This window comes from Chlorocebus sabaeus, chromosome 1 (assembly GCF_047675955.1).
Source record: "Chlorocebus sabaeus isolate Y175 chromosome 1, mChlSab1.0.hap1, whole genome shotgun sequence".
NCBI classification, from domain to species: domain Eukaryota; kingdom Metazoa; phylum Chordata; class Mammalia; order Primates; family Cercopithecidae; genus Chlorocebus; species Chlorocebus sabaeus.
Window position 1 is genome coordinate 15351899 of NC_132904.1, and position 27799 is coordinate 15379697.

The window sequence follows — 27799 nt, forward strand, 5'->3', positions numbered from 1 at the left end:
CTGCACAAAAGAGAAAAAGAAGGCAGAAGGTGCTAATCAGTACCAATAAACCACGCTCTAGCTGGCTGGAGTCCAGCCTTAATACTCCCGATTGATGTTCTATACCATCAGATTCCCTAAACTCTCTCACACTCTCTACAGCAAATTTAGAGGCCAAATTCCATGTCTTAAGAATAATGAGGCCAGGCGCAGTGGCTCAACACCTGTAATCCCAGCACTTAGGAGGCCAAGGCGGGCAGATCACGAGGTCAGGAGATTGAGACCATCCTAGCTAACACAGTGAAACCCCGTCTCTACTAAAAATACAAAAAATTAGCTGGGCGTGATGGCGGGCACCTATAGTCCCAGCTACTCGGGAGGCTAAGGGCAGGAGAATGGCGTGAACCTGGGAGGCGGAGCTTGCAGTGAGCCGAGTTCACGCCACTGCACTCCAGCCTGGGCGACAGAGTGAGACTCCGTCTCAAAAAAAAAAAAAAGACTAATGAATCCATGGTAAAAGTGGAACAAATATCAACTCATTATACTCAACTCCTCTCTTTTCTTCCTTCTTGCCTCCTCTCCCATAGCTTTGCCTTTGGTTCTACCATGAGCGCTTAGGGGCTCCATTTAGCTCATTGACAGCACTCAAGGTTAAAAATTCCTCATCTCAAATCAATTATCTCTAACTTAACCCAGTCATTCTTCCCATCTTTGCAATTACTACAACGGTCCATTATAGATTAAACGTTTATAATTTTTATATCCATGGAGAGCTGTGAACTTTGGACTCACTGTATTGATGAATATAAAGATCCAAATTTCTTATAGTAAAGTGTAAAATTATCTTTTTTTTTCTTTTGGAGACGAGTCTCTATCTGTCGCCCATGCTGGAGTGCAGTGGCGCGATCTCAACTCACTGCAACCTCTGCCTCCCAGGTTCAAGCGATTCTCCTGCCTCAGCCTCCACAGTATCTGGGATTACAGGCACCCGCCACCATGCCCAGCTAATTTTTGCATTTTTAGTAGAGACAGGGTTTCACCATGTTGGCCAGGCTGGTCTCAAACGCCTGACCTCAGGTGACCTGCCCGCCTCAGTCTCACAAAGTGCTGGGATTACAGTCATAAGCCACCGCGCCCAGCCTAAAAAGTATCTTTCTTAGTAAAGGAGCTTCTTTTAAAAGTGAGGTTTAAGTCTCAGGCACTGTAGTGGTCATTTATGGTTCCCAAATTTCTGCTCTAGACTACCATCAGGACCTTATTCTATCCTCAAGTAACCTGAATAACTGCCTTAACAAGCAGTCCTTTGTAAGTTACTGCTGTAATACTATACAGCTTCCCAATACTTGCACAATCATTTCAGTCTGTAAGTTGGAAAAGAGAGGACAATAAACATATTACATAAAGTCTGATGTTAAGTTACCAAATATCTTATCTTTGTACTATGTTTATGAGACCTTTGGAGACTGAGAAGACAACTTACCCCGAGCTGGACTCGTTCTTTTAGGGAAATCCACTGTGTCATTTGCTGGATCCTCTATGGGTTTTTTCCCTATAAAAACGAAAAAGGGCAGGAAAAGGTGTAAGTCAGTTTAAAATAGAAAAGATTCCACCTGGCACATTTTTCATTCTTCGGTCAGAACCTTTTGATCACAGATGCACCACGAGGGGCAAAGGGCGGGTGGGGGCAACTTGTTCCAGCAGGGGACTATTCAGAAACAAGGATAGAAAACAGGCAGCAGATAGGTTAGACGAGGATGACCATTGTTGATGTTATTATCCTGAGCTCTGATAATGGGGACTGCTGCCCAGAAACAGCATGCCATGAGCTATTAGCTCCAAAGAGCTAAACCTGTTTCAGTGTCTTCCTCAACTGAACTTTCCTACATGCATAGACAGGGAAAGGTTAGGCAAGGACATACTAGGGAAGCTAAAACCAAAACATGCAAATTAGAAGTAGATAAGCACCTTAAAAGACTCCACTCACCTCTGGAGAACCACTCATCTTCCAGTGCATCACCCAAGGCAGAAAGCAGAGAAGAGAAAAGAAATAAGAAAAATGCAGGAGAAAGATGTCAGCAGAATCATGGGCAAATAAGCAGGGAAGCACAGAGAAGAAAAGAAAAACACAGAAAATGCAAAGGACGTATGGGGAAGAAGGTCCCAGATTAGTTGAGTTCTCATTTTCCACTGCCCCACTCATTGATACCACCACCACCACCACCATCACCACCAACACACCACCACCACCACCCCACCACCAAACCTTGAATGAAGCACACAACACAGGAGAAGCAGCAAAGCAAAAAGACATCTGTAACCAGGCAGACTCCCATATTGCTTGCCAAGTATTTTGTATCTTAAGCTAAAGTGTTCCTTCCTTTCCCTGTCCCACATTAAAGAGTAAGAAACAGGAACCAAGACTCACCTTTGCCCTTCTTGGCCCCAAAGCAACTGGCAGCATGTGGCCCAGTATTGTTGGCAACATTGGGAGCTGCCTCTTGGTAACGCTCTGCCTGTGGGATCTCCCGGTGAACTTGATATGATAAGTTCCGAAGGAGGCAAACGCAGTTTTCTACAAGCTTAGGTACACAAGATAAAAGGGCCAATGAGAAAAAAGAATGTCTATTGTGATTTCTCCACAGGTATTAAAGACTCAGGTATTAAAATGTTGATATTCAAATGCATAACCCAATCCATAACTTCTCAGGATGCCTCTTAAGCGCTCCAGGCTTCTTGAAATCCCTGTAGCCTCAGGCTAATGGAAGGCCCAACTATGGACTTATTGGCTTCTGCCACTATTTGGTGTGTGACTGAAACTTGGATCATCATTCTTACTACTTAGACAATGTACAACTTTGGACGACAGCTAAGCAGCTTTAAAATATATAGGTGATAGATTTTTAAAAAAAGAAAAAAAAGCTGGGCACAGTGACTCACACCTGTAATCCCAGCACTTTAGGAGGCTGAGGCAGGTGGATCACCTGAGGTCGGGAGTTCAAAACCAGCCTGGCCAACATGGTGAAACCCTGTCTCTACTAAAATACAAAAACTAGCTGGGCATGGTGGCAGGTGCCTATAATCCCAGCTACTCAGGGGCTGAAGCAGGAGAATCACTTGAACCCAGGAGGGAGAGGTTGCAGTGAGCCGAGATCATGCCACTGTACTCCAGCCTGTGCAACAGAGCCAGACTCCATCTCAAAAAAACAAACAAACAAACAAACAAAACACATGTTTTCTTTTAAGTTGAATGCCCACTTTAAGGAGTAGGGGCTTGGCTGGGCACAGTGGCTAACGCCTGTAATCCCAACACTTTGGGAGGCTGAAGTGGATGGATCACGTGAGGTCAAGAGTTTGAGACCAGCCTGGCCAACATGGTGAAATGTACTAAAAATACAAAAATTAGCTGGGCGTGGTGGTGCACGCCTATAATCCCATCTACTTGGGAGGCTGAGGCACGGGAATCACTTGAACCCAGGAAGCGGAGGTTGCAGTGAGCTGAGATCACATCACTGTACCCCAGCCTGGGCAATAGAGTAAGACTCTGTCTCAAAAATAAGGGGTAGGGGCCAGTAAAAATAGTTAACATTACTTGAAAGCCTGAGATGATAGGTCTCTGACCTACAGATACTTCATAGTTCTGGTGAATGGAATTCACTCAGTCATTAAAGGTAAGACAAGCACTTACCTTGCTGTCTGAATCCTTCTGCCCAATCTCAGCCTGAACAATGAAAATGAGGGCATCAACTAAACCATCACATTCCCGAAGTTTCCGGCGAGCTTCACTCCTCTCTGAGCTTACATTCCTGAGGGGAAACCAGAAGCTTCAAGATGACTCAAATCCAGAAATCCTCCCTTAAATATCCCTCAACACCTACAAGATTCCTGAATATTTTTTTCTACTCACTATAATAGCGAATACTTATCATAAGCAAGGTACTGCAGTTCAGAGAAAGTTGATTAACAGTCCCTGCCTTCTGAATGTCTATATCACTGTGGGGTAGAGGTTAATGATATATACCAGATGCAGTAATTCAAGATGGAATATACACTTCTTGTATGGAAGTATAATACATATGTAGAACAGAGCACACAGAGGTGTATTCCAAAGAGAGAAACATTATATAGCAGCATGTATAGGATATAAAAATAAGTCAGGAAAATTTTAATAAAATAAAGGCACTTGAGTTTAACCACAAAAAGATAAATAGGAAGAGAAAGGCATTCACGGAAAGAACAGACCTTCCTCACCCATGCCCTAACCTCCTAGTGCTCTGTACCCCTTTTGCTGCATTTATCACAGCCTGACTTGAAATACAGATAACTAGGGCAAGGACATAGACAAGTCCAGGACTAGACCACCTTACATGTGGTAGATGCTGAACAAAAGCTTACCAAAGTAGATGAACAAAGTCAAAGAGGCATAAAAGTGAAGAGGATGTGTGGGGAACAGCAAGAAAACTGATATAGGTGCATGTGGTACACATAAGAGAATAGCAACAAAGGTAGAAAGACAGGTTGGAGTTACAGTATACAATACAGATAGGAATGGAGGCTAAGGAATAGGCTAAAGAATTTTAATTGTTTTTTAAGGAAATTTAAGTCAGTCCTCAAAAATTCACCTTCATATTCTCAAAGCCCCTATTGTTACCTAAGGCAGCCAGCTGTGTTGGTGAGCACCGATTCCCACTCAATATGGCGTGGCTTACAGTCTTCATTAGGTTCCCGCTCCCAACCAGAATGAGGAATGATCACCTCATCTGTCAAGGCATGCAGTGCATGGTCCACAATCTCCATTTTGATTGAGTCATGGGATGAAAGATTCCACAGGGTTCCTGGAAGAGACAAGTCATCAGATGGCTCTTGAGCATTCAAGACAACATGTCTGAAGAACATCAAAGAGAAGCCCCTATTATATCATTTCTCAGTCTTCCCCAGTGACCAAATACCTTGTAGTAATATTCAAGTTTTGTGAACCTCAGCAAGAAACATGTTCTACATTACAGCTCAAAATAAACATACAGATCATGAAATAAGGTTTTGTAAAGCAATATTTAACGATAAGCAATGCTCTCCGATCTATCTATACCAGAGTTTTTCAACCTCAGCACTACTGACATTTTGAGCCAGATAACTCTTTGCTATGAGGAGCTGTCTTGTCTATTGCTGGATGTTTAGCAGTATACCTAGCCTTTACTCACTAGATGCCAGTAGCACTCCCTCTCCCCTGTTCTAAGTTATAACAACCAAAAACATCTCCAACACTACAAATGTCTGAATGTCCTCAGGGCAGGGCAGGCAAAATGGCCCACAACTGAGAAGCAATGGTCTATATTACTTTTTCTTTACTCCTTTCCCTTGGAATGCTGATTATGCTCCACAAAATTGTGTTTTATTCACTAATGGATCACACAAATAGATCACAACCCACAATCTGAAAAACTACTGCTCTAAATAAAGCAAGGACCACAAGCTTAAATGTCTATATGGGCCAAGCAGGTGAGTCAAGAGAGGAAGATATTTAAAAGAAATTACAAGCAGGTGAAAAAATAGCAGTTGACAGCTCCATGTTTGGGAAACAACATCCTAAACGGCTGTAGTTGGTCAGATAATAGAATGTGTTGGAGATTAGTGTAAATTAGAGAACACATGCTCCAATCAGTTCAGACCAAATACTGCTAGGAAAGAAAAGAGATCCATTGTTAACAACTGCCACATTTTTAATAGAAGCCAAGAATCTGGAATTTTAAGTGAAATCTTCTGAATTTTAAACATCAGCAACCAGTTCTTTAAAATTTCAAAAATGCTGTGTGATCCAAACAAATCTGTGAGATGGATTTGACCCAAGGCCACCAGTTCACAACCTTTCATCAAAAGTAAAAGGTCTGGAAATCCCTCTAGTTCTTAATATCACTAGAGAGTAACAGTGACTTAGCAATTTTCCTTAGGCCTAGAACTCACCGGTAATGACTTCAGTAAGGTCCATATCACGAGCCTTTCGGAGCAATCGCACAAGGGCAGGCACACCATCACAGTTTTTTATGGCAATCTTGTTATCCTGGTCACGTCCAAAAGAGATATTCTTGAGAGCTCCACAGGCTCCAAGGTGCACTTCCTTTTTGGGATGGTCTAACAATCCCACCAGTACTGGGATGCCCTTGAGCTTCCGCACGTCAGTCTTCACCTTGTCATTGCGGTAGCATAAGTGTTGCAGGTATGCAGCTGCATTGGACTTGACAGCATCCAAGCGGAATCCAAGCATGGCGATCACCTCTGGCAGCTCTGGCTGTCTCCAATTAGGAGGTGGGGGCCCTCCTTTGCGCAGGCTATCCAAGCTTGCTAAACTTCCTCGCTCATGCTGGGCCAAAGGAGCCCAATAGTATTGATCCGATGGCACCTCCTCACCGATCATGTCTTCGTAGCTCCTGAGAAGTTTTGGAATAACCAAGAGAATACATCAAGTCATTATGGCTAGCTTCCTGGACATTCCCATTACCCTCATCTGCAAAGCAGGATTAACTGGAGTTTCAGTGTGCTCAACTTCTCTCTCCTTTGCATGAATAATATACTGATCAATTTTCCTCAATGGGTTAGGAAAAATAAAAGGTAATAATCTTAAAGGCACCTACAATTTAATTAAAACTACACTTTTTCTTTGAAGTCTGCAGGCTTAGAAAGTAACAAGCATTCAGGAGAGGCCAATCAAAAAGAAAGAACCAAATCCTTATTACTTATCATTTATTTGAATGATACCTGACAGCTATTAACTTTTCTAGGTAGAGATCAGGATAAACTCTCAAAAAGCAGAATTAACCAAAGCAACTGACTCAATGCCACGTAAGTCTGAGAACAGTTCCTTAACCAAACAGGAAATTAGGCATTTACACACAGGAAACAACTGGCGGGTTAAGACCTTTAAATGCATTTCATATTTAAGCTTCTCCTTATCCTATTTTGGAAATTATAAAAGATGGATTGATAGAGAAAAACTAATAAAGGGCTTCCTGCTACATTATAGGAGGATCTGGGTTTGGTACTGATGAGGTATAAACTTGAAAAGTAATTTTCACAGTCATCCCAAGGTCATGTCTGCTACTCAACAAATGTGTTAGCAGTAAGATTCCATCCTCCAATTTCTAAAGACAATACCTCCAGTTCTTTCAAAATGGAGCCTATTCACCAACATCACATTTGGGAAGCCCAGCCACTAGGAACAGAGAAAGCAATTGAAAGTAAGAAAAATCAAACCAGGAGACAATTCTTCCTGTTTCAGTACTACCAACAACCACTAGAGGGTGAGTCTGTCACACTATTATTTATTCATAACTACCAGGAAGAAAGAAACCCATTATCTGTGAGCTCATCTCTTCTGGCTCCCACAGGAGAGGAGAATCTATTGTGTGGAGCTCTCCAAATAAGCCGTTGTTTGTTCTACAAAACCACTCCCACTGTCACCAAATACTCAAAGTTGCCCTGAGCAGAAGGGCTGCCTCACAGGTATCAACATCAACTATGCAACAGTGATTCAGATGGACAAAGTATTTAGTAAAACATGACCAAGATGGTCTTAAAATAACACGGAAACAGGACCAGGCATGGTGGCTCACATCTGTAATCCCAGCACTCTGGGAGGCTGAGGTGGGCGGATTACCTGAGGTCAGAAGTTCAAGACCAGCATAGCCAACATAGCAAACCCTATCTCTACTAAAAATATAAAAATTAGCTGGGCGTGGTGGTGGGCACCTGTAATCCCAGCTACTTGGGAGGCTGAGGCAGGAGAATCACTTGAACCCAGGAGGTGGAGGTTGCAGTGAGCCGAGATCGCACCACTGCACTCCAGCCTGGGCAACAGAGCAAGACTCCATCTCAAAAAACAAACAAACAAACAAACACAGAAACAAAATGAATAGCTTAGATAGCTAAGTTTTAAAAGTAGGCTATTGAGCAGTATGTTAAGATTCCCTTTTTGTAGAGGGAAAATAGGATACAGTTACATGTACAATTAAAAAACCTCAAAGGATATGCACCAAAATGTTAACAGTGGTTCTTTATCAATAGATGGTATGCTTTTCTGGGTTTTTCAGGCTCCGTATTGAACATGTTTAACCTCTATTATTAATATCCAAAATTATAAGAACAATTACCATAACCAAAATTTCCAAATAACTCTATCTTGTATCTTTTTCTATATAGAGGCAGTGGATTGGACATTCTTTCCTCTGTTTTACAAGTAACAAAGCTGTGCCCAGGAAGACCAAATGACTTGCTTGAGGCTACTTAGCTAGTGGCAAAGGCACAACTAGAACCAAGGTCTCAGGGTTCAGTGCTTTTTCCACTAATCACTGCCTCACTGTTTAAGTTTGACCTCGTATTACTCTTCTAGCCTGGAACAGGAAGCAGCAAATATTCTTGCTAGTCAAGCAGGTTTCCAAGTCCATTGCTACCCTGGAACAAACCCAAGAACGGCCCAAAACTCTATGTGAACTAGCACAACTACGGACGGCAGAGAATGACCTGGCCACCCACACCCATCTGGGTCCAATCACTCTTTACTAATGAGGAAGTCAGAAAAAGCAGACTTGCAGTAGAGCCAACACCCTGAACAGACTGCTTCAATGATGGCTGTTATCTACCACTGTTCTAGGTTGCACCAGCCGAGGTCTGGTGCTCCTGGAGGAATAAAAATGACTCACATGGGAGTTGGATTAGCTATCCAAGACACCTGAAAGGTAAGTGACTCAGTCTTAGATAATGGGGCCTCTGCCCCTGGGCCCAGCCCTGTTCACTCTTAACCAAAGCTACCTAATATATGAGGAAAATTAGCACCAAGGCATTTGCTTTAAAAGGTCATGACCCCATATAGAGAAATTCAGCAACAGCTGCTAGGATATCCTTACCATCAAGACAACCATAAATCATCCCTTGTTTCTTATCATTTCTCTTTGCGTGGAAAACACTGTTTCTAATTTATTCCGAAGCAGCATTGGCAGCGCATGGGCCAAACCTGTTTTTGTACACCCCCAGAATGCTTTTTATATTTTTAAAAGACTGTTTGAAAAAAAGAACAACATATGACAAAGATGATACATGGCCTGCAAAGCCTAAAATAGTTCTACATGGTCCTTTCCAGGGGTCTGTCGACCCCATTCTAAAGCATTCTCTCAAGGCAACAAGGCAAACCATATACCAGTCCAAACATCAATCACTCCTTTTTTCACATCACCAAAGAAATCTCCAGGGACAAGTAGTAAAGTCAGAGTAGGCAGCTGCTTAGTGACCTTTCAGTGTGTTGCTAATGTACCCTCCAACCCCCACTCAAGGATGCCACCACAATTTCACTTTACAATCAAATAATAAGACCCTAAGCACAGAATGTCAAGGCCCTTGTGAGGTCAAAGTTTGTTTTTAACTTTGGGATTAAAAACACCACAAGAAAGTTCTTATATATATCCTTAACTGTCTCTTTTGGTCCTGTATTCCTAAAACCTTCAACTCTGTTTTGTTTTGTTTTGAGACAGTCTCACTCTGTTGCCCAGGCTGGAGTGCAGTGGCGGCATCTTGGCTCACTGCAGCCTCTGCCTCCTGGGTTCAAGTGATTCTCCTGCCTCAGTCTCCTGAGTAGCTGGGACTGCAGGCACGAGCTACCACACCTGGCTAATTTTTGTATTTTTAGTAGAGACAGGGTTTCACTATGTTAGCCAGGATGATCTCGATCTCCTGACCTCGTGATCTGCCCGCCTCAGCCTCCAAAAGTGCTGAGATTACAGGTGTGAACCACCATGCCCGACTGACTCTGTTCTTAATACCAAACCAGAAGCTAAAGAAATTCCCAAGAAGAAATGAGCAAGAATTCCATGGCCCCAGACATCAGAATCCTCTGTCTAACACCAAAAGGGGGTCACATCTTAGCCAGAAACAGCAAAAACTTCAGCATAGAAGCAGAAGCAAAATTCAGTCTTTAGGACATAGACTAATAACAATCACAAGTTGTTTTCTTTTTTTTTTTTTTTTTGAGATGGAGTTTCACTCTTGTTGCCCAGGCCGGAGTGCAATGGCACGATCTTGGCTCACCACAACCTCCGCCTCCCAGGTTCACATGATTCTCCTGCCTCAGCCTCCTGAGTAGCTGGGATTGCAGGCATGTGTCACCATGCTCAGCTAATTTTGTATTTTTAGTAAAGACGGGATTTCTCCATGTTGGTCAGGCTGGTCTCGAACTCCAGACCTCAGGTGATCCACCTACCTAGGTCTCCAAAAGCGCTGGGATTACAGGCATGAGCCACTGTGCCTGGCCCATATATTCAAATTATAGAAAACAACTTGTGGACCAGGCGTGGTGGCTCATGCCTATAATCCCAGCACTTTTGGAGGCCAAGGCGGGTAGATCACCAGAGGTCAGGAGTTTGAGACCAGCCTGGCCAACATGGTGAAACCACATCTCTACTAAAAATATAAAAATTAGCCGGGCGTCATGGTGCTTGCCTGTAGTCCCAACAACTAGGGAGACTGAGACACGAGAAACACTTGAACCCAGGAAGTGGAAGTGGCAGTGAGCCAAGATGGCGCCACTGCACTCCAGCCTGGGTGAAAGAGCAAGACTCTGTCTCTAAAAAATAAAATTAGAAGGCCAGGCGCAGTGGCTCATGCCTGTAATCCCAGCACTTTGGGAGGCTGAGGCAGGCAGATCACGACGTCAGGAGATCGAGACCATCCTGGCTAACACGGTGAAACCCCGTCTCTAATAAAAATGCAAAAAAAAATTAGCTGGGCGTGGTGGCGGGCGCCTGTAGTCCCAGCTACTTGGGAGGCTGAGGCAGGAGAATGGCGTGAACCCGGGAGGTGGAGCTTGCAGTGAGCCGAGAACGCGCCACTGCACTCCAGCCTGGGCGACTGAGTGAGACTCCGTCTCAAAATAAATAAATAAATAAATAAATAAATAAATAATAAAATTAGAATATATTATTTTCATTTAAAAAATTATATATATATTTATATTATACAGATATACATTTATATTTTATACATATAGCAAGTCAATACTAAGCCAAGTCAGAAAAGGGAAAAACGGGGTAGCCTTTCACCCCAAAAAAAAGCAGAGGGGAGGAGGCCACAAGTATCTCTGATCCCAAAAAGCTCTTAGAAGTTGAAGGAAAAGCTACCCCTTAGCCCTGGTTTTGGAAAAACCCTTTTCTCTTCCCTATTCCTGCCTACCTGAGGCGCCGACGAGGGTCAGAGGGTGTCCCAGTCCGACGGGCAGTGCCATAATCAGACATCATACCATAATCCAGGTCATCATAGCCCATACTACGCTGGTCATCCTCCAGCCCATAAGGCTCTGGATGAAAGCGATGCAGATCCACGCTGCTCCCACCTACCCGAACCTGGGGTTGGGGCCCATACACATCCTGTCTACTAGGTGCCCGGTAGCCTTCCATGCTGGGCCTATACCGCTCCTCAATGCGGGTCACCCGGGACAGACTGCCATAGTTATCACTGCCACCTGGATAACCATCTTCATAGTGGCGGCTATAACCATCAGGAGGGTAGTGGAAGTTCCTAGGAAGGGTAGCAGTGCCGGCTTGCCCCACATAGGGACCAGGTCCCCCATTGCCATTCTTGCGGAAGTCACGACCCAAAGTCTGGATATAGTTGTTAGAAACTGATGAAGCATCCACAGGCAACCCATCTGGTCCCATAGCAACTGGCTGTACTGTACGTGTTGTCACAGTCTTCACTACTTTCTTCACCTGCAAGTAGGAAACAAGAAAAAGAAAAACTAATTAAGGAAGTGAGCAATTAAATTCTTTTTTTTTTTTTTTTTTGGAGACGGAGTCTTGCACTGTCGCCCTGGCTGGAGTGCAATGGTGTGATCTCAGCTCACTGAAATCTCTGCCTCCCGGGTTCACGTGATTCTCCTACCTCAGCCTCCTGAGTAGCTGGTATTACAGGCACACACCAACACACCTGGCTAATTTTTTGTGTTTTTAGTAGAGACGGGGTTTCACTATGTTGTCCAGACTGGTCTCGAACTCCTGACCTCATGATCCGCCCACCTCCACCTCCCACAGTGCTAGGATTACAGGCGTGAGCCACCGTGCCCAGCCATGAACAATTAAATTCTATACCACTCTAAAAGAAACAAACCTTTACATCCCTAGGACACTTTACCTAGAAATGCCTTAAGGCCTACCATCTATCTTTCTTTCCATCCTGTAGGAAGTCCCCAAGTAGGAAAATTGCCCTGACAGTAACTATGCCTATAAGGGAAGCTACTATAGACCTTGATATACCTTCTCTCTTCCCTAGGCCATTAGATTTCCCCATATCTCTTCATCCTTTCTATCTGGCCAGAGATCACTTTATGCAATCAGATCAATAACGGCATATCAGTCCTCCATTTTAATTAAGTGCTTAACCCCTCCCCTAATAGAGAATAAAAGACCTCTTATCACTTCCAGATCTTACACACGTCTTAGTTTACCGTGGTCTCTGTGCGCCGAGTGGTCCCATCATCTGAGGTCTCCACAGAGACTACAGACATGGCTCCCTCAGGATCCTCCTCCGTGTAGGTCTCCACAATCTGCCCCGGCTCCTGCATCCTGGGGATGGTGCTATACAGAAGGTGACTGTGATCCTATATGCAAAAGAGAAAAGAGAAGAAACTACTATTAAGCACTATGTATTAACAAGCCATCCTAATAAGAAGTGTAAGTAGTGACCCTGGAAACAGGGACTCATCATGCATCTTCTATAGGCCTCAGGATTTTTAGATGGGTGGCTGTCATCTTTTGAATTTGTACAAAAGGACAGCAGACATAATTTCCCAGTTGTAGTCATTTAACAAACATGAACTGAGTTAACTACAGCCACATCAACATCCAAGTGACAGACAGTAGATTTAACTTCCCAGCTGTGGTCATCTAAGTGAACATGAATTGTGTTAACTGCAATTTCATCTATATCTGAGTGACCCCTCAAAAGAGCAGCTCACCCAATAAACAAACAACTTTTATTTATTTATTTGAGATAGGGTCTCACTCTGTCACACAAGCTAGAGTGCAGTGGCATGATCATAGCTCACTGGAGCCCCAACCTCCCAGGCTCAAGCAATCTTACCATTTCAGCCTCCTGAGTAGCTAGAACTACAGGCTCATGCCACCATGCCTGGCTAATTTTATTTTTTTTTTGTAGAGACAGGGTCTCACTATGTTGCCCAGGCTGGTCTTGAACTCCTGGGCTCAAGCAATCCTCCAGCCTCAGCCTCCCAAAGTGCTGGAATTACAGGAATGAGCAGACCATGCCTGGCCAAAATAAAGAACTTTTTTATTTTTTGAGACGGAGTTTTGCTCTGCCTTGGCCTCCCAAAGTGCTGGAATTACAGGCATGAGATGCCGTGCCCAGCCTAAAATAAAGAACTTTTTTTTTTTTGAGATGGAGTTTTGCTCTTGTTGCCCAGGCTGGAGTACAATGGCATGATCTCAGCTCACCACAATCTCCACCTCCCAGGTTCAAGCAATTCTCCTGCCTCAGCCTCCCAAGTAGCTGGGATTACAGGCATGTGCTACCATGCCCGGCTAATTTTGTATTTTCAGTAGAGATGGGGTTTCTCCGTGTTGGTCAGGCCGGTCTCAAACTCCTGACCTGAGGTGATCTGCCCACCTCAGCCTCCCAAAGTGCTGGGATTACAGGCGTAAGCCACCGTAGCTGGCCAAAAATAAAGAACTTTTAAGACAAACCTGAAAATCCCAGTAAGAGCCATCTTTTGACTGGCTTTATGTTACTCTTCAGATACTATCTAAAAGGCTCAAGACCAGCCAGATTTTAGGTAGCGTTTTCTGCTGCAGAGTAGAAGCCTACTGTCTCTACAAAAGAAACGCAGTACTTAGGGATCAAATGGGATGGCAGTGGGGAAAGGGAATAGTCATAAAGATCAATGGTCATTAAAATTCACTTCAAAACAAAACTACATTATATACTTTGGAGCTCCACTTCTTTGTTTTCGTAAATGAAAGAAACTAATCAACGAGTGTGTACAATGTGCCAGGCACTTTACAAGACACAAATATGCTCTTATAGGCTGGGGGAATAAGAAAATACGAATGAAGCAACCCACATCTTGAGCCAAAGAATTACCTGGGGTCCGTTGAGTTTCAAATCTGAAAATTTCTGTCTCTCAAGGTCAGCATCGCCCACAAACCGGCCGTTCTGAAACACAGTCCACAAGAAGACAATTCATTTTGTGGCCTTCTTTTGCTCTACCAAACACAAATGATCTTTTTTTCAAACAGAAAGAGGGCTTTCAAGAAGATATGTGTGGCCTGGAGTCCTTGTGTCAGTACTCATAAAAGAACCATATCACTCTTTAGTCTTAGTGCTTTCCTCAAAATTGAAAATCAGGCCTGGAACTCTGGCAGACAGGGTCTCTGGAACATAAGAACGTAAGCTCCATGAGGGCAGAGGGTTTTTGGGATTAGTTTAGTGATATATTCCCTAGTGCCTTGAGCAGTGCCTGCACATAACAGGTGCTCAAAAACTATACGCTGAATAAACAGCACAGACCTAGATAATTTCCCCTACATGCAACCTTTTTGGAAAGCCATAAAAATGTAAGGAAAGTTGGAAGGGCTAAGTTGGGGAGTTTCCAAAGAGCTTTATAGTCTCATGAATCTTCATGCAGTACTACCACTGGAAACTCCCATTCCCGGCAGCTTTTTAAAGAAAGAAGCAAGATGGCTATCATGTCCTAATGTAAAAAATAGAAATTTAATTAAAGAAAAAAGCAAGAGATACGCGTCTCCCTTTCCAAGTATAAAAACAAGCACCCCACCTCCTCTCAAGAAAAGAGAAGGCTCAGCATCTTTACCAACAATTATTAGAGCCACAGAATACATTCCAAAATGTCATCCAGAAGTTGCTCTGTCTTATGCAGCAGGGAATAATCTTTATACCACATAAAAATGTATTTGCCTGCTCCTCTTCCAGTAGAACAGTGAGATCCAACCACTTTGGGAGACTCTTCCTCCACCCCACTCCCATTACATAGAGTGTAATGCTGCAGGGAGAGGAAGTTAAACATTACTTTCAGGAAGAAGGAAGGGTGTGGTTTTACTGCTAAGCAGAAGTTAAAAATAAGAGAGAAACCACATACTGAATCCTGGAATTCCCCATGACCTCCAAACCTGAGCAGTCCCGCTTTCCTCTTTCAATATAATTTCATACCTAACTTTCTATTGTAGTTTCTGTAAAAATCCCAGGAACACTGCAAGCATGCTGCCTCCCTCAGATTCCTTGATCCTCCAATTGGAATTCTGCTCTTTTTGCAAGGTTCCTCAGTATGAGGGACTTTCTCTATCTTAAAAAAAAAAAAAAAAAATTACCCGGCCAGTGCGGTAGCTCACGCCTGTAATCCCAGCACTTTGGGAGGCCAAGGCAGGCGGATCACAAGGTCAAGAGATGGAGACCATCCTGGCCAACATGGTGAAACGCCATTTGTACTAAAAATACAAAAATTGGCTGGGTGTGGTGGCACGTGCCTGTAGTCCCAGCTACTCGGGAGGTTGAGGGAGGAGGAACGCTTGAACCCGGGAGGCGGAGGATGCAGTGAGCCAAGATTGCACCACTGCACTCCAGCCTGGAGACAGAGTGAGACTCTGTCATAAATAAATAAATAAATTATTACTCAATGAAAAGGACTATAAGGGCATGAGCACTGTTCTGGTTCCCACCCAGAAATCTCTCGTAAGATGCAATCTATCAGGCAATGCCTACCACACACACACATGCACATACACACACACAGGAAGACAGACAAAACCTCAGACAGATTACATCACAGCAAAGTCAGACTAGAAAAACCAGAGGAAACATAAAATACTTCTTATTCCTAACACCAGCTCTCCCAAGTCACATCACAGAGTCAGCCAACCCAGAGACCACTGGCTCCTGTGGTTATTTGGGTTAAACAGCAGCATGATACTCCCTCTCCAACTCTAACCAACAGAATTAACAATGACCCCTTCCTCCAACACATGATTTACACAGCCAACAAAAAGAGCACACAAGGACAATATAGAGCAGGAGTACACAATTTATGGATACTGCCACACCTGGGTACAGACTGTTCCCTCAGGGAGACTGAACTAGAGCTGAGCGCACAAGATGCCCAACCACTACGTAGGCATTTACTTTCCTGATTTTTTGACACCAAGGAAAAAAAAATCAGAAAAGTAACTTGAGTACAGCTGCAAACTACACTATCTACCATTACTTGAATTGTAGCCCACCCCAAAAAACCTACTCCAGCAAAACAGAAGTCAGATGGATGCTTCTAGAGATAGTAACTCCACCCAACTCAGTCCAGCAGCAATATTCCTTGTCAGCATTTAACACCTCTGGAAAAAAATCCCTGGAAGAACGGGCACTGGATAGCCCATCACCAAAAGGAGAGTAGCTTCCCAAAAAGGACCATAGCCTCTCTGTGATCATGCCAAAGTCCTACCTGCACGTCTGATGGAGAGAGGGGTTACCTGATGCCGGCGGGTGAGTGTGCCGTTGGCCATGAGTGGGTTGGCATCTTGTGGTGAGACCCGGACGCGTTCCAGCTGCGCCGAGACGTGGCGCCGTTCCTCCTCCAGCGCCCGGGTCAGCTTCTCAAACTGGGCCTCTTGTTCCTTCACAGAGGCCAAGATGCTGGCGGTCGACTCCACCTCTGAGTCGTCCATGAAGGTAAGGGGCGGAGCCGCCGCAGGGCAGGGTAAAAAGGAAGGTGAATCACAGAGGAAGGAGAAGGAGGGAGAGAGACCCCCTCACTTCACACTACCGGGAAAGGGTAAGAGAAAGGAGAGAAAAGGTCACAGGTCAGAGAAGACAGATGAATTATTAATCCCAGAGCCAAAGATGCCCTCTCGTGGTTTTACTGCAGTGCAGAAAGCAAGCCACCACCAAGCCTGGGAGCCCATCACCAGTGTCTGTTCAAGCGGAATCCTTTGCCCACTATGCTGTCTTCAACATCCCACCGGAAATAACTACTGAAAGGAACGGTGCAATTAAATCTAAGTCTCTACACTGTTAGGAGAGGGAGAATGTGGTGAGGTGCTGTAGTTATGTGATTGGATTATTTTTCCCTGAAAAAAATCTGCTGGTATCAACTCAGTGAAATGTGTAACTCCATGGTACAGACAAGCATTCACTATCCTGCAGGGACAAGCCACTTTTAAAGATAATAGGGCAATATAGATCTTACTTAACCTCTCCCACATCTAACACTAAAACTGCTGAAGTGGCAGCAAATTAAAAAAAAAAAAAAAAATTACTATGCTAAACTAAAATGCCAATTAAGAAATGAAAAGGCCAGGCGCTATGGCTCACGCCTGTAATCCCAGCACTTTGGGAAGCCGAGGCAGGCGGATCACGAGGTCAGAAGTTCGAGACCAGTCTGGCCAACATAGTGAAACCCATCTCTACTGAAAAAATACAAAAAAAGGCCGGGCACGGCGGCTCATGCAATTCCAGCACTTTGGGAGGCCGAGGCGGGTGGATCACGAGGTCAGCAGATCGAGACCATCCTGGCTAACACGGTGAAACCCTGTCTCTACTAAAAATACAAAAAATTAGCCAGGCGTGGTGGCGGGAGCCTGTAGTCCCAGATACTTGGGAGGCTGAGACAGGAGAATGGCGTGAACCCGGGAGGTGGAACTTACAGTGAGCTGAGATAGCGCTACTACACTCCAGCCTGGGTGACAGAGCAAGACTCTGTCTCAAAAAAAAAAAAAAAAAAAAATTAGCCGGGTGTAGTGTACGCCTATAATCCCATCAACTCCCGGAGACTGAGACAGGAGAATAGCGTGAATCCGGGAGGCAGAGGTTGCAGTGAGCCAAGATAGCGCCATTGCACTCCAGCCGGGAACACAGTGCAAGACTCCGTCTCGAGGAAAAAAAAAAAAAAAAAAAAGAAATCAAAGTAGGCTGGGCGCGGTGGCTCACACCTGTAATCCCAGCACTTTAAGAGGCCAAGGTGGGTAGATCACTTGAAGTCAGGTTCACTTGGTCAAGACCAGCCTGGCCAACATGGGGAAACCTTATCTCTACTAAAAATACAAAAATTAGCCAGGCATGGTGGTAGGCACTTGTAATCCCAGCTGAGGCATGAGAATTGTGTGAACCCAGGAGACGGAGGTTGCAGTGAGTCGAGATGGCACCACTGCACTCCAAGCTGGGCAACAGAGCAAGACTCTGCCTCCAAAAATATAATAATACATTCATAAAAGGGCCTTTCTACTTTCCAAAACTATACTACTATAGTTTGTTAAATATAATATTGGCGGCAAAATGTGTTCCTTGACTAATGGAGACAACAGAGTAATAGAACCACAAAAAACTCTGTGTAAAAAAGCACTGTCTTAAGGAAACTTCACCTCCTTGGGAAGTAGGAAGAGAAGTATTAGCCTCAACCTCTGAAAGTGCACCTCACAGTAGTTCATATCCTAACCTCCACAAGCCAATGGCTGAAGTTCCTACATCTCTGTAATCCTGCAGAAAGCTCTAACTCAAGCTTGTCCAACCCACAGCCTGCGGGACACACGCAGCCCAGGACAGCTTTGAATGCGGCCCAACGCAAATTTGCAAACTTTCTTAAAACATTATGAGATTTTTTTTTTTTTTAGCTCACTGGCTATTCTTAGTGTACATTATGTATGGCCCAAGACAATTCTTCTTTCAGTGTGGCCCAGGGAAACCAAAAGATTGGACACCCTTGTTCTAAATAGACTATATTTTTACCCCTTTATTTGTTCCAACTAAGGATAAATATCCAAGTATCTAAGGGTCTATGTGTGCTATCTATACAATAAAATATAGCTATATAGAAATGAAGAGTTCTCCATACCATTATATAAACAGGAGGTTTAACTGGCATTAGTGATACTCTGTTGGACTCAATGGGTTTTTTTCTCTCTTATAGCATGAGAGACTTTATGCCAGTCCAAAATATACAATGTTGAAAGACAGGTTTTGAAATAAATATTCTCCCCAATTCCCACCCTCTCACCAACCCATAAAGAAAAAAGGTATTTAAAAAGGTTTTTTTCTGCTATGACATGAGAGGAATAAAAATACATATTTCTTAAAAATATTTTTCATTCTTAATAAACATATTTCCATACACACCTGTTAAGAGAAGGTCGCAACTGATTGGTTTAACACAGAGAACAGCCCAGTCTAGATTCAAAAAATCATGGAAGAAGCATCCCAGCCACCACAGCAAGGAGGAAGCAGGAAGGAGAGAGCTGTAGAAATATTTGAAGGAAAAATGGGAATGAGAGGAAAATAAAATATACCCAATACATAGAAACAAGAAGAGCAAGGGGCAACATTAGGAATGAAAGGAAGTAATTTAAAATATGACTTGGAATTGCTTAATGTGACAGACAAGTGCCCTTTAGACCTTGCTGTGTTCAGATACCTAGGCCTTGGATGTTGTTTTCATTAAAACCTGGATTCTACTGTCGTGTGAGTTCCTCTACTTGTATTTCCATATATAACCAGACCAGGTTATAATATGCATAAAAATCCATTTACCCTGTTTCCAGCAACCAAATTGGGGAAAAAGAAAAAAACTGCTGTTGGAATGCCCTTCCCCCTCCCTTCCCACCCGTAAGGCAGAAACCTCAAAGCCCAGTCCCAGCATGCCCACAAAGACATTGAGAAACCAATGCAAAAGTTGTGTGGGGAAGACATGTGGGAACTAGCCTAGGCTGAGCCTTTTGCTTCAGTTCCCTTTCCCACGCTCCCCAGAGCCCCACCAAGCACAAATGCTTGGTCCTGTTTGCCTTAGAGTGTATGCAGAAGTCAGCAAGCAAGAGTACCCAAAGGAACTGATTAATAAGTGCCCAATAAACTCCTGAATCAATCCAGTCCCTAAGTTTAAAGAACGTGGTCGCCCTTCCCTAAATTCCTCCTACCCCAGCTTGGAGTTCCCATAATCACTTATCAACTCTTCTTCCTTTTAGTCTAAAACCCATTGCCACTTTCTCATATTCCCAACCTACATTCCAGTAGGCCACCCAAAGGTCTTTCTTGAATAAGTACCCTTATTTAAAAAAAAAAAAAAGATGCTCCCCTTTCATCTCCATTTCTTAAGTACTTGCCCTTATCCACTATGTACAATGACCTATGAACCTTCCACACCAAGAGGACTCTGAGCTCAAAAAGAGACTCTTCCAGTTACTGAATTTCAACAGGGTCTGAAGTGCAATTACCACTCCAGCAGCATCCACCCTATAATCTTCTTTGCTAATAAAAGCCCAAATTACTGCTACCATGGGGGATACAGTGACATTCCCTGCTGCAAAGAGAAAGTGTACAGATGGCCATAAATGGCCCTGCAACTTAAATTCAGTGAAGAAGGTTAGGAAGGGAGATAGGAAAAATGCTCAGGGTTCTAGGTCAGAAAGCAGTATCTGGAGAAACATTAGCTTCCACCATCTTCTTAAAGCTGACCACCTGGCTCTAATTTGGAAAAGAAGACAGCACAATTAAACAAAAAAAGATCAGATTCCTAGGTCTAAAAGCATGGGGAGATATTCTACCTGAAAGAGGGCAGAAGCAGAGGCCATATGAGATAGAACACAATTCAGAAGACTGGTCCCAGTTCTGGCTTTACTACTACCCAACAATGGCAGTAAACCCTGTCATGTTCTCACTTGTAAGATGCCAAATCCATTTACCCTGTTTCCAGGAACCAAATTGGGGAAAAAGAAAAACAAAATTGCTGCTTCCCAGGAGTTAGGAAATTAGCCCGGTCTAACTCAGAGTTGTGAGGATCAGGTGAGACAACATTATATACAAATGTCAGGTATTAAGTTGTTTCAAAAGTTGGTTTAACACTTCCAATTACATTACTTCACAGTACATCTCAGCCTCAAACTATTTTGTGAACTAGTAGATGAAATCAACTGGATCAAAAACATAACTAGGTTCTAAGGGGTGAATGGGCTGGTTTCCCTACTCCTAATCTATTTACTAGGAGGTTCCACCTATACCAGTGTTTCTGGGACAAAGGGCACTGCTCTAGTTCTTGGAAGTCATCACATCATTACACATCTGTCATAATAAGTTCTTGATTCTGTATTTGAGGCCTTAACAATTTATTACCTTGGAGAAAGAGAATGTGAAACAAACTAATGATTACTGAATGTTTTACATTTACTATCTTGGCAATCCTTACAACAACCCTAAGGAAGTTTTACTGCAAATAAGACTCATTGGTGAAGAAACTACCCAAGGTCTCACAGTTAATAGCAAATTTTGAATTTAAACCCAGGTCTATGCCATTCCAAAGCCTGTTTCTCTTTCTATGCCATGGTATCCAGTCCAAATAGAAGTGCAGTCAGTACCACCTGGATGGTCCAGAGCCTCTCCTCTACAACCTTTGAGAGCTTTCTTCTTAACTATCACAGGAAAACAGGGAAAGAAAAGGGTTCTACTTTGTTTTTTTTTAGGCTCAAGAGTTACCCATAATATCTACATATAAGTGAGAAAAAAAAATAGAAGGAAAAAGAATGTATGAGTGGGGAAAGAATGAAGCTGTTAGGCAGGCTACAGTAAATGGTCTCATAATTTGGAGACTTAAGGAAAAAAAGATTCTTCTCCATGCCATATGCATCAAGAAGATTACACTACAAACCTTCAGCTGACTTTGGCAGACAGTCAGGAGTCGTAGTTACAAGTCCAGCCCAATACCTTTCCAGGTTTGCCACCTACTTTTTTTTTTTTTTTTTTTTTGAGAAAGTCTCGCTTAGTGGCCCAGGCTGGAGTGCTGTGGCACAATCTCAGCTCACTGCAACCTCCACCTCCCAGGTTCAGGCGATTCTGCTGCCTCAGCCTCCCGAGTAGCTGGGACTACAGGCGCGTGCCACCACGCCAGGCTAATTTGTTGTATTTTTAGTGGAGACGGGGTTTCACCGTGTCAGCCAGGATGGTCTCGATCTCCTGACCTCGAGATCCACCTGCCTCAGCCTCCCATAGTGCTGGATTACAGGCATGAGCCACCGCAGCCAGCTACCACTTACTTAGATTTCAATAGATTACATTTGCTTTCACAAAAAAAAAAAAAAAAAAAAAAAAAGAATTCCTGAAGTCAGGGGGTTGAGGAGACATAAAGTGAAACGTGTCATTTCCCCTTAAGACTAGATTTTCTGAGAATACCTAGTTTTACTCTTAATAAGCCGTAAGTCCTACATTACTGGATCCCACCCACACTAGAAAGATATTCCTGCTATTATCTAGAGTCCATAGTCCATAGTAAAGATCCTTCATCCAAGCAATGATAATGATAAAAACTCAGTCTCTTCTGTAAGCACTCCAAACCAAAATAAGTTAAATTAAATCAAATACCCAGAAGGACCAAACAACTAGACAATGCTAACCAGATAGGAGGTTAAAAAAAAAAAAAATCACTTACCGGCTGGGCGCAGTGGCTCATGTCTGTAATCCCAGCACTTTGGGAGGCCGAGGTGAGCAGATCACAAGGTCAGGGGTTTGAGACCAGCGTGACCAACATGGTGAAATCCCACTTCTACTAAAAATACAAAAATTAGCCAGGCGTGGTGGTGCGCACCTGTAATCCCAGCTACACAGGAGGCTGAGGCAGGAGAATCACTTGAACCCAGGAGGCGGAAGTTGCAGTGAGCCGAGATCATACCACTGCACATCAGCCTGGGTGACAGAGCAAGACTCAGTACCCCCACAAAAAATCACCTACCAATAGCACAGTCCCTGGAATGATTTCTTCTACTGTAAACTGGCTAAAGAAATACAAATTGGAATTATGATTCTTAAGGGGTTAAGCGTACAGGCTTTGTTATCTGCCTGGGTTTAAGTATAAGATCTATCACTTTGGCCGGGCACGGTGGCTCAAGCCTGTAATCCCAGCACTTTGGGAGGCCGAGACGGGCGGATCACGAGGTCAGGAGATCGAGACCATCCTGGCGAACACGGTGAAACCCCGTCTCTACTAAAAAATACAAAAAACTAGCCGGGCGAGGTGGCGGGCGCCTGTAGTCCCAGCTACTTGGGAGGCTGAGGCAGGAGAATGGCGTAAACCCAGGAGGCGGAGCTTGCAGCGAGCTGAGATCCGGCCACTGCACTCCAGCCTGGGCGACAGAGTTAGACTCCGTCTCAAAAAAAAAAAAAAAAAAAAAAAAAATTCTATCACTTTTAGCTATATGACTTTGGGCAAAGTATCAACCACTCAAAACTGCAGCTTTCTTTTCTGTAAAATGGAGGAATAAAAATACATAGGGTGGTTGTAAAGATTAAATGAGGCGTTTCATGTAAAGTGCTTAGAAAAATGTCTTGACGCACAGAAAGCCAGTAATATTGTTACTACTACAGGAACTCGAGCTTGGGTGTGGTTGGTAGTTTTTGAAGTTTGTAAACCAGCCTCCCCAGGCTCCCCTCTTCCATTTGCAGCAGACCTGAAAACTACAGGAATTATTCACTTTTAGAGGGAAAAACAAAATAAAACTCCCGATTAGGGGTCAAAGGACTGGGAGTCCAAGTCCTGGCTCCTCCAAAAACTAGCTAGGAGACCTTGGAAAAGTTATAACCCCTGTAAGCTTCCATTTTTATTACTCTTCATGGTTTAGTTTTAATGAGCTAATATATATAAAACCATAGCCTGTGTGAACTCTAAAGTTCACCAATCTTTGGGTTTTTGCAAAAATAATTTTGTCTCCGGCAGCCAGTCTCAAAGGCAACTCTCCTCCTATCTTCCTATTTATTCATTATAAAATCAAAACCAATGTCACGGCCAGGCACCACGGCACATACCTGCAATCACAGGACTTTAGGAGACCAAGATGGGAGGATCACTTGAGGTTGGGAGTTCAAAACCAGCCTGGTCAACATGGTGAAACCCCATCTCTACTTAAAATACAAAAAAATTAGCCGGGCATGTTGGCACACACCTGTAATCCCAGCTACTCAGGAGGCTGAGGCAGGAGTATCGCTTCAACTCAGGAGGCAGAGGTTTCAGTGCGCCGAGATTGCGCCACTGCACTCCAGCCTGGACGACAGAGTGAGACTCTGTCTCAAAAACAACAACAACAACAAAACGAATGTCACATATTTACGGTCTCCCTCTAAAAACAATGACAGGCAAAACTCCACTTCCATGTCATTCTAGGAAATTTTTTTTTTTTTTTTTTGAGACAGGGTCTCGCTCTTGTCGCCCTGACTAGAGTGCAGTGGTGTGATCACAGCTCACTACAGCATGTACTCGTGGGCTCAAGCAATCCTCCCGCCTTGGCCTCCCAAAGTGCAGGGATTGCTGGCATGCGCCACTGTGCCCAGCCATTCTAGGGACTGCAAATGGCTTTTTTCAAAAGCACATTGGGCTGGGTGCAGTGGCTCACACCTGTAATCCCAGCACTTTGGGAGGCCAAGGTGGGCAGATCACTTGAGCCCAGGAGTTTAAAGACCGGCCTGGGCAACATGGCGAAACCCCGCCTCTACAAAAAAATTACAAAAATTAGCTGGGCGTGGTGGTGCACACTGCAGTCCCAGCTACTCAGGAGGCTGAGGTGGGAGTATTGCTTGAGTCTAGGAGGTCCAGACCGCAGTGAGCCACAATCACTACATTGCCACCTGGGCGACCCTGTCTCAAAAATAAATAAGTAAATAAATACCATACCGAGCCTCCTACTACAGAATACTAAATCAACAAAACATAGCACCTGTAACACTACAGAACTGTATTACATAACATTCAAGCCAGAAAGGGGCCCTCCAGATAACTAAAAGGCATTTATTTGCCTTAACTGGCACCTGACCCCAAATTTGAAGAAATTACTCCGGTTCAACCACAAACAAAGAAAATTGCCATTTTGTTTCTAAATCAAAGAAATATATTTTGTCAAGATTTTCTGTGGCTTCTTATCAGTGCTTGTACCAGAGTCCAAAGTCGAAGTACCCCACCCTACCTTCACTTGATGTTCCACCTTTTTTTTTTTTGAGATGGAGTCTTGCCCTGTCGCCCAGGTACAATGCCGTGATCTCGGCTCACTGCAACCTCCACCTCCCAGGTTCAAGTGATTCTCCTGCCTCAGCCTTCCAAGTAGCTGGGACTACAGGCATGTGCCACTACGCCCGGCTAATTTTTGTATTTTTAGTAGAGACACAGTTTCACCACGTTGGCCAGGCTGGTCTTGAACTCCTGACCTCAAGTGATCTGCCAGCCTCAGCCACCCAAAGTGCTGGGATTACAGGTGTGAGCCACCATGCCCTGCCATGTTCCACCTTCATGCTCAGTCAGAACAGTTCTAGTATTTCTCACTTCACTGGGAAGACTCACCTTCTGTTAATTCCAAGTCCCTTAAGCTGATGTGCATTAAGATTAAAAGGACTGTGCTCACTTCACAATCTCAACTGAGCACTACTCAAGTCACAAAACCTGTATTATTCTGGATATGGCCTTCTCCTAGTGATCACTGTTTCTATGCTTCCTCATGGATCTGCTTCCTGCTAGGCCCAACTTCTCCATTTAGAAGTGTTAAATCAAGTTTAGCCTAAAGCTGCCTCCTTACATATTTTAAGTTTGGCCTAAAGATTTCTCTGTACATAATGAACTATAACCTAAATGGTGGTAGAAATAGACCGTAACCTACTCTTGTGCCAATCACTGAGTTTTGGCCAATCAAAGGGGGGCCAACTGTTCAAACCATGAACAAATAAAGCGACTGCCGGCCGAGCCATAACCAATTTAGCCGTTTCCATACCTCACTTCCATTTTTTGTTCATCACTTTCCTTTTTCTGTCCATAAATCTTCTACCACATGACTGCGCTGGAGTCCCTGAGCCTACTCTGGCTCAGAAGGCTCCCCAATGCGTGAATTGTTCTTTGCTCAATTAAACACTGTTAAATTTAATTTGGTTAAGGATTTTCTTTTAAAAGAAAGAAAGTAAAAGGCTGACAAAAGAAGTCTTATTTTCATGAGGAAAAACTAGATGTCCACCAGGAATCTCTCTCATGAATTAAGGCAGGCTCTGGGCAAACCACCCTCCTCTTAGGAAAGAGGGATGCATTCTCTCTGATTGGAATGTCAGAGAAAAGAATTTTTTAAAAAACAAAGATATAAACTTTTTTTTAATACTCCTTGTTAAAAGGAATTTGAGCTGACAACCTCTATACATCACCAGGGTACCTTAAACTCCCTTTAGTCTTATAATCCTTACTCAAAGCTACCTGTCAACATTCAAAGTTTTTACTGAAACTTAAAAAAAAAATTCACCTCCACTATCATGACCCCCTAAATTCTGAGACCAAATAAAACATTCTTCTCTTTCTCTTTACCCCTCCCAAGTATTCTGAGAACCCCCCCTAAACCATAACATACTAAAATGGCTTAGCGCTGGGCTGGCTTTAAAGCCAAGGAAGGGTGTGGCTCTCAGCTAGTGAGGGGGCCCAGGACTGAAAGGGTACAGAAAGAAACAAAACCTGCTTCTCTATGGAGCATGCATGACGCACACACAGGACTGGTCTAACAAGTCCTGATCTCTCAGGCCAGGCCGCCTCCTTCTCCTCCCCCATTATCCACATGCCTCTCCAAGGCCCTCCACTGGGACAGTTAACATTGAGTTTTCTCTTATCCTGAGAAGAGACTGAGTTACTTACCTGGATCCCTGTGCAACCTTGCCAAAGGCACCTCACCTAGCCTTAAAAGGAGAAAGCAGGGCTTTAGGGAGAGGCCGATAAGGAAACAAAGATAAGAGGGAGTGGCAAAAAAACAGAGCAAGGTGTCAGACTAAAGGAAGGGGAGAAGCCAAATGCCTTTCTCCTTCCTACAAGAGGAGAAAGATCAGGTACACTATGAAAAATAATAAAAAACCTAATTGAAATGCAAAGGTATTGTTTAGGTCTCATGTCATAAGAGAGAAATCCTAAAATTAACTAAGACACCTTATACCCTTCCATACCCTAGGCTAGGGAAAAAATACATATATTCGTGGAAAAGCTTAACCTTAGAATTTACTAGGGGTCACCCAAGTGTTTGAGCTCACATTCCTTTTTTAAATAGCAGCTTCTCAGCCGGGCGCGGTGGCTCAGGCCTGTAATCCCAGCACTTTGGGAGGCTGAGGCGGGCGGATCACCAGGTCAGGAGTTTGAGACTAGCCTGGTCAACATGGCGAAACCCTGTCTCTACTGAAAATACAAAAATTAGCCTGGCGTGGTGGTGGGTGCCTGTAATCCTAGCTACCCGGGAGGCTGAGGCAGGAGAATCGCTTGAACCCAGGAGGTTGCAGTGAGCAGAGATTGCGCCATTGCACTCCAGCCTGGGCAACAAGAGTGAAACTCCGTCTCAAAAAAGAAAGAAACAAACAAACAAACAAAATAGCAGCTTCTCACCAAACTTCCTGACTTTCAATCTATGGCATTCCCCCACCTCTTTGCCCATCATTTGAAAGTAACTTGGAAAAGGTGGAAGCATGTAATTGAGCCATATTTACAGTCCCAATTTCTCAAAATCCGAAAAGACCAATAAGGCACTCTTTTCATCAAGTTTGGAGTATGTCTTCTTTTTGGGACAAGCAACAGGGAGACAGAACATGTCATCTATAAATGAATCAATCAGAAGTGTTAAGGTCCTTTCTCAGCTTTAGGACAGATAGCAGGAGGAAATGTTTCTCCTTACCTGAAAGAAGAAAATCCTACTTCGAAGGGGAAGAAAAGTTGTGTATTATTGCTCTTCCCCTTGAAGTTATCATATAATCCTTTCAACACCTGCTGAGGTAATGGCCTCTTTTTATAAATAAGCATACTACCTGT

At 43.7% G+C, this 27799-nt stretch overlaps 1 protein-coding gene across 10 annotated transcripts in view; it reads right to left on the minus strand.

The window, feature by feature from the left end:
- The window catches only part of CTNND1 (catenin delta 1), a 57919-nt gene that overhangs the window by 11342 nt on the left and 18778 nt on the right, over window positions 1–27799 (minus strand). For 4 of the 10 annotated variants that reach the window (XM_007998073.3, XM_037999289.2, XM_073016119.1 and 1 more), the window contains exons 2-11: window positions 19141–19259; window positions 16503–16791; window positions 14110–14181; window positions 12458–12610; window positions 11188–11723; window positions 5938–6401; window positions 4628–4811; window positions 3665–3782; window positions 2405–2558; window positions 1460–1528 (exon numbers count right to left, since the gene is read on the minus strand). In XM_007998073.3, coding sequence (XP_007996264.1) covers window positions 1460–1528; window positions 2405–2558; window positions 3665–3782; window positions 4628–4811; window positions 5938–6401; window positions 11188–11723; window positions 12458–12610; window positions 14110–14181; window positions 16503–16697 — 1945 coding nt within the window. In that variant the 5' untranslated portion in view covers window positions 16698–16791; window positions 19141–19259. Of the gene's footprint in view, window positions 1–1459; window positions 1529–2404; window positions 2559–3664; window positions 3783–4627; window positions 4812–5937; window positions 6402–11187; window positions 11724–12457; window positions 12611–14109; window positions 14182–16502; window positions 16792–19140; window positions 19260–22435; window positions 22454–27799 lie in introns of those variants that run through there. The other 6 variants (XM_007998082.3, XM_073016126.1, XM_007998136.3 and 3 more) reach the window with 4 other exon arrangements.